Below are 7,480 nucleotides of genomic sequence, written 5' to 3'. Positions count from 1 at the left end.
CCGATTACCACCACCACCACCTCCGATTATTACCACCACCAACCACCGATTACCATCACCACCACAACCGCCGATTACCACCACCACCACCTCCGATTATCACCACCACCAACCAGCGATTACCACCACCACCTCCTCCCACCACCACCGCCACCGCCTATTTAAGAAATGTAACAACATCAATGCAATCACAATTAAGTTCGGTTACATAATAATTTTATCGAGTATAAAAGACGCCAGCCGCAACCTGATTCTTCCATGGGACCACTCCGGAGGTATTTTCCAACAAACCCTTCACTTTAATTTGATTTTGATTGTTTCAATCGAATAGAAATCATCAAAATAGGGTTTTAATAGGAGTTACCGATCCATGTTCGGTTAGGCCGATTTTCCAAAAAACCCTAGTTTACTAACCGAACTTCTTGAAAATGAAGAACAGTTCGGTTCTATTGGATTTAAAACTAAGTCACCGAACTCTCTGTTCGGTTGTTTCGCAAAAAATTTTAAAACTACAAAGTAACCGAACTCCACCCTTAGAACCGAAAAAAAACAAATCCATTCTAACCGAATTGTGTTGTTGTGGCCACTATGTTGAGTTCCAAAATAACCGAACTTAGCAAATAGAGTTCGGTTTGTTCGCAAAAACCTTTAAAATTACAAAGTAACCGAACTTAGCCAATAGACGCTGGAACTTTACATTTTTTTTGTTTGTTAAGTTCGGTAACTTCACAATTTTATCGCAGAAACCGAACTCAGAATTCGGTTGGTTAGCTGTTAGGTTCAAGTTTGTGAAAGAACCAAACTTTGTAAACTTATATACTCTTATATTACGTAAAGTTCGGTTAGATCAAAAGTGCATGCAGTTTGCGAACCAACCGAACTTTGTACACCAAAGTTTGGTTAGCTGAGAACCAACCAAACATAACGCTGTAACTCCTAGAACTTTGTACACCAAAGTGATTTCATGTTTCAATAAAAAAAATTAAGCCCAATTTTATTGCATCCCTTATTCTTTATTTGTCTCATTTTACTTTACAGAGCTACTTTATAAAGTGCCACAAGAACCATCTCAATTTAACAGATACAACCTACGGTATTTTATTTTTTATTGGTGATTGAATTTGTACATAGTTACATAGAAGTAAAATTTTCAAGACTAACTAGTTAAAGAAGGTGTTAGATAGGCTACGGGTGAGGTTAGATAGTATTTTTTGTTTTAGACCTCATTTGTTGGATCCTAAGCATATAGCGATTCTTTATCAACATTCTGAGCAAATCACATAAGAAAACAAATCGGTTTCATACAACATTTGTTTGTAAATGTCGGCCATCCTACTCTCCTAGCATAAGAAGATTGTATCAATAAATTGGAAAAATACCTTAGTTTCCGCCAACTTCTTAATTAAACCTTCTATTTGAATCATATGGTTGTTATTGAAATGTGCAAGAATGGTTCCTATTTATAAACCATTGAAAAGAAAAATCAAATGACAATTAGTTTGCCATCAACATTACGTGTATTAAAAAAGTTTCTGACCATTTATTACACCTTCTTTGTAAATGAATTTGAAGTGTTTTTTATTTCCACCGAGAGGCTCTCGTTGTAGTCATTCCGTGGAATTTTTTTATCAAATTGCACAAGTAGTGCGTGCTCTGTGGTCACATAAAAGAACACAAAAAATATTTTAAGGCCCAAGTCTTTCGATTCCAAATGAAATCTTTAATTATTATTTTTTTATGAAAAGAGAAATTTATTAGATAGAAGAAAACAGAAAAAGCTAAGCAAAAATTACATTCCAATTGAAAACAATGCCAGTAGAAATCACTCTTTTTTCGAAAGCACCAGCCCAAGCCAGAACTAAGCTTTGTGCTTCAGTGATAAGATCTCTATCTGTTTTGAAAAGGTAATTTTCTTCAAAGACACGCGTATTTCGTTCTCTCCACTGAACCAAGCAAATTGCGTATGCCATTAAGTCCCAAAAAACTCTTACAGAAGGAGATAAGCTTGAGTTGTGCCAACAATGAGCAAGGTCATATAAAGTTCTTGGAAATGACCAATACCAATTGGAGGAAGGTAATAACTGTATCCATACCTTATGAGCAACCTTGCAATGTAATAAAAGGTGGTATGCACCACAAAGAATAAAACCATCATCTTTAATAACATGTCGATAGTGTTAAGCATACCATGCACATCACACCACACGAAGAAATTAACCTTAGGAGAGATGGTTGATTTCCAAATAAAAGTATAAGGAAAATTATCAATACGTGCATCTTCATTCGGCTTGGAATAAAGAGATTGGAGAGATGATTGATTTCCAAATAAAAGTATATGGAAAATTAACAATACCTGCCCCTTCATTCAGCTTGGAATACAAAGATTTCACCGTGAAAACACCGTCAGCTTCATTAAAAGAGTTGAATACCAACCTATTTATTAGAAGTAGGAGAAGTTACTCTCCAATTGGGTGAAGTTTTTTTGAATTTCCAGAATTTGTTGTTATCATCATCCTCTTCTTGGGCCTCATGTCCAATTTGTTGCATAATGCAACATTGCAATCAATGAAAACTATGATTCCATGTGGACACCATTTTCTCCCAAAATTTGTTCTGGGTGGTAATCCAACGGTTCTCTTGAAACACCTCCATCATTGATGGTAAAAGCTAAAAATGTGTCCCAACATTTTGTCTTGGTCGGGACAAATCTCGGAGAATATTCCTAATGCAAATGGTCAGACGCGGAGTTGAATCTGTTAGCTTCATTCTGAACAACCAAGGGATTCAAAGAGGTGAAAGCCCATTTGGTTATATTAGGACAAGTTACTTTCCAACTAGGTGAAGTCTTTGAATTTCCCGGATTTGTTATGGTCAAGCTATCCCGACCTCATGTTCAATTTGTCGCATAATGTAAACAATGATTCTACTTTGACACCATTTTCTCCCTTGATCCAATGGTTTTCTTGAAACACGCTCCTGATCATTGGGATGGTAAAATCACGGTATGATAATTATTTCCATAATGCAGATGGCCAGACGTGAAGTAGAATATTAAGGAATTTGTTATCCTCATGTTCTTTTTTTTGAACCTCATGTTCAATTTGTTATCTTTTTGTTTTCTGGGCCTCGTGTTCCTATACCTGTTGTTGAATTCGGAGTAGTCAAAACTGACGTCCAAAATATGAGATAGTGTGAGAATAAATCTGTAAATAGATCAGTCCTTGAACTTAAAACTCCATATAATAGGATCTATTTTTGTGCCATCTCATCTCAATGATCTCATCTAATTGAAAAATTTCCATCTCAATTGTAACAGATTCGTAATTCAAAGAAAACAGGTTAAACCTCCCTCACTCTCAGATCCTAAATTAGTATTTCTTTTTTTGATTTGCTGTCAACTTCTTCTGTGGTACACTCAATTGCCAGAGTAAAACCAAATGAAGTTGTTGTGGTTTAATGGTAACTACTCCCACCTGTCCGGTTTTTGCCTACCATGAGTTAGACGCGGACATGGTCCCAGAATAGACGTCTCATAAACTATTGGTTCCTCCCAACTTCAACGGGAGTCACTCATTATTCAAGAAATGATATAGGTGAGGGAGAGGAGGGGTCATAGGCAACCTTGTCCACATCCTTTTATTCTGATATTTTCCAATTTCCATTTGGCTTAAGATATTTTATGTAGAGACAGAAAATGACATGAAGATAACGCGTATATGCCCAGTGCACCTGAACAAGGTCGACATAACACCATACGTACAGTCTGATTGTTCTTGCTCTCTTTCAGATCATACAAAACACATTTATTTATTTTATTTCATTTTAAAGAATGATAAATCAAGAGAATTATTAGAGACTTGGATCAAAAATTAAGTTTTTCATATATTTTTTCTGCACTTGCAAGCTAGTTTTTGTGTTTTTGAGAAATTGGAGAAAATGATTCGATTTCAAGGGAAACTTGAGGTTTTATTCAACAACAGATGGTTAGTATTTGTTGCAGCAATGTGGGTTCAATCAGTTGCAGGAACTGGTTATTTGTTCGGAAGTATATCTCCTGTAATTAAGAGTTCATTAAATTATAATCAGAAACAGATTGCGAGACTGGGTGTAGCTAAAGATCTTGGTGATAATATTGGATTTTTATCTGGATTTTTATGTGAAGTTTTGCCAATTTGGGGGGCTTTATTTATTGGCGCTATTCAGAATCTTGTTGGGTATGGATGGGTTTGGCTTATTGTTACACACAGGGTTCCGGCTCTGCCATTGTGGGGGGTAAGTAAGTAGTCAATCAAATCTTTGTTTTGGGTTGAAGTGGCGTATTGTTACACATAGAATTTCCTTTATGATTTTGTTTATGTTCTTGTTACATACTCCCTCAATTTCTGCAAAATTGTTACTATCACTTTTTCATTTTAGGCGCAGAGGTAGTACTTGATTAAGTCTATGACTCCTTATGTCTTTGTTTCCGGTGTAATTCGACCCATGCTGGAGCTGTAAGATTAACATATCTTATGTCAGTCTCATTTTGCATGCCAAGGTTACAATCTTATCCAATTTCTTTCTTATCCAGATGTGTATTCTTATACTCGTTGGGACAAATGGGGAAACCTACTTCAACACTGCGTCATTAGTTTCGTGCGTGCAGAATTTCCCGAGAAGTCGAGGTCCAGTAGTGGGCATACTTAAGGGGTTTGCAGGTTTGGCTGGTGCTATTATGACTCAGATATATGCGCTGATTTATGACCCTGATCATGCAGGGATCATTTTTATGGTTGCAGTTGGACCAGCGATGGTTGTTATTGCGCTTATGTTTATTGTTAGACCTGTTGGAGGTCACAAACAAATAGGACCTTCTGATGCTTCAAGCTTCACATTTATCTACAGTGTGTGCCTTGTTTTGGCTGCCTATCTGATGGGGGTCATGCTAGTGGAAGATCTATTTGATCTGAGCCACTATGTTATCATCATTTTCACAGTTATATTGTTTATTCTTTTAGTGATTCCAATCGTAATTCCATTGTCTTTGGCTCTTTTCTCGAGCCGGAGATCTCTTGCTGAAGAACCTCTTCTACCTGAAACTCCAAAACAAGAATCAACCAGTTCTAGCCAGGATTTGAATAATGAAGTTAATTTCAGTGAAGTTGATGACGAAAAGTCCTCTGAAGAAGAAACGATTGATGTGAATGAAAGGAAAAAACGCATCGCACAGTTGAAAGCCAAAATATATAAAGCAGCTGCGGCAGGAGCTGTGAGAATCAAGAGGCGAAAGGGTCCACGTCGAGGCGAGGATTTTACATTGACACAGGCACTGATAAAAGCAGATTTTTGGCTCATCTTTACTTGTTTTCTTTTGGGATCAGGCTCTGGCTTAACAGTGATTGATAATCTTGGTCAAATGAGCCAATCTTTAGGATATGATAACCCACATATATTTGTATCCATGATCAGCATTTGGAATTTCCTCGGTCGCATTAGTGGAGGCTACTTCTCCGAGATTGTTGTCAAGTATAGCCTATTTCCTTTTAATCACATATGTATGTCCATATCTTAAGTCTGGTTTTGTTTTCTTTCCTCATATTGCTTGATCTATCTGGATATATTGCCAGGGATTATGCTTATCCAAGGCCAGTGAGCATGGCTGTGGCGCAAGTATTGATGGCAATTGGGCACTTCTTCTTTGCAATGGGTTGGCCTGGGTCTATGCACATTGGTACTTTGCTGATTGGACTTGGGTATGGTGCTCATTGGGCAATCGTGCCAGCTGCTGCATCAGAGCTTTTTGGGTTGAAGAAATTTGGGGCATTGTACAATTTTCTCATACTTGCAAATCCAGCAGGCTCGCTAGTTTTTTCTGGTCTTATAGCTAGTTCCATATACGACAGTGAAGCTAAGAAACAAGCGGGATTGAATTGGAAGCTGTCACACATTTCCAGAGGCGTGTTCGGGAGGATAACTGATGTTATTTTGACTGCCAATGAACCGCTGAAATGTGAAGGCTCTATCTGCTTCTTCCTTAGTTCCATGATTCTATCTGGACTCTGCATTGTTGCAGCTGTGTTGAGTATGATACTTGTTCGCAGGACCAAAGTTGTATACGCCAGTTTATATGGAAAGTTGCAGACATGAGTTGAGACACGACTATGGTTTGTATAAATTTATTATTTGTGTATCGTACAGCAGGATAGTACTATACGCTAGATACATGAGTGAAAGTAATTTTTCGATAGATGATGTGCAATATTGAATATTGTAATAAAATAGAACATAAAATTAGTATACGCTATTCTTGAGATTAAGGATCACATTGTCATCATGATATCTCTGTAACTTAGAGTATGTGTAGTAGGATTTGAGCTCCATGTTGAGGTTGAAGAGTCATAACAGTGTACAGAGCATGAGCATAAGACGGTGAGAGTGTTATGCTCATGCTCTGTACATATCACCAGACGGTGAGAGTCGTCTCAAAAACAACAAAAAAGAAATTGACGGCAAAGATCGTCTCAACAAAAAAAATTGACAGCAAAGATCGTCTCAACAATGGTAGCTTTGCTTCGTAACCGAACTTTGATGCACCTCTAGCATAACTTCTAGAGATACCAAGGACCAACCCTCCTCGGTGTGTGCAAGAAAATAATAGCCATTGATTATGCTACAAATGGTTGATTGAACAACTTGCAGATACACACAATGATAATCTCATAAGAAGAGGGTGCTAGATAGGGCTGTCAATGGGTACCCATTACCCGGACCCGGTATATTTGGGTCCGGTTCCGGGTCCTAAAGTTGGACCCATTAGCTACTTAGGACCCGACGGGTAATTACCCGATTGGACCCGAATTTAAACGGGTCCAAACGGGTAATACCCGTTGGGTACCCGTTTATTCATTCTTTTATTCATGTTTTTAGCAAAATTACAAGTATTTTTGCTAGTTTTAGCTTTGATATTTTACTCATCTAAATTTTTTCTCTTACATTTAACCTTTATTTAGTACATTAATAAGAAATAATAATAAATTTTTATCAAAATTACTTAAATCCAAGCCAAAAAGAGAAATATATTAACAGGGTGTTAGTCCTCAAGGGAGTTGGGTGTAGTTGTGTTTTTTCCCGTTAGTCGTGGGAGAGTTTAGAAGAGTCTTCCCAACTCCCTAGAAAACCCCGTTAGTCGTGGGGGAGTTTGAAAGAAACTCTTAAACTCCCTGTTAGTGGTAAAAATTAGAATGATAGGGAGTTTGTTTTTTTTGGGGAGTTCTGGGGAGTTCTAGGGAGTTTATAGTGTATTTTTGCCTCACTCCAAATCTCTCAAAAAAGTAGAGATTTTGGGAGAGTCTCTCAAACTCCTTACACTCAACACACCAAACTCTCTCAAACTCTCAATACTTTCTTACACTCCCTCAAAATCCCCAAGATTCAAAATACATTAAACTCCCTCCAACTCACTCGTGGACTAACCCCCTGTAAGTTTTTGAGGTTTTTTAAA

At 37.5% G+C, this 7,480-nt stretch overlaps 1 protein-coding gene across 1 annotated transcript; it reads left to right on the top strand.

The window, feature by feature from the left end:
- Positions 1-3,732: 3,732 nt before the first annotated feature.
- Positions 3,733-6,302, top strand: LOC113310755 (protein NUCLEAR FUSION DEFECTIVE 4-like). The gene is made up of 3 exons (XM_026559528.1): positions 3,733-4,272; positions 4,571-5,505; positions 5,607-6,302. Exons 1-3 carry the CDS (start codon positions 3,937-3,939, stop codon positions 6,124-6,126), a joined length of 1,791 nt encoding a protein of 596 aa, XP_026415313.1. The 5' UTR covers positions 3,733-3,936; the 3' UTR covers positions 6,127-6,302.
- Positions 6,303-7,480: the final 1,178 nt, after the last annotated feature.

This window comes from Papaver somniferum, chromosome 9, assembly GCF_003573695.1.
Source record: "Papaver somniferum cultivar HN1 chromosome 9, ASM357369v1, whole genome shotgun sequence".
Taxonomy (NCBI): Eukaryota; Viridiplantae; Streptophyta; class Magnoliopsida; order Ranunculales; family Papaveraceae; genus Papaver; species Papaver somniferum.
Note: the sequence above shows the minus strand (reverse complement) of the source record. Positions and strands in the feature narration are given on the sequence as shown.

What these genes read in the sequence shown, in the direction of transcription:
- LOC113310755 (XM_026559528.1), top strand. Translation starts at nt 3,937, where the DNA reads ATGATTCGATTTCAAGGGAAACTTGAGGTTTTATTCAACAACAGATGG. An exon ending in CGGCTCTGCCATTGTGGGGG is followed by an intron (nt 4,273 to 4,570) that starts GTAAGTAAGTAG and finishes TTTCTTATCCAG; the next exon opens with ATGTGTATTCTTATACTCGT. An exon ending in TTCTCCGAGATTGTTGTCAA is followed by an intron (nt 5,506 to 5,606) that starts GTATAGCCTATT and finishes ATATATTGCCAG; the next exon opens with GGATTATGCTTATCCAAGGC.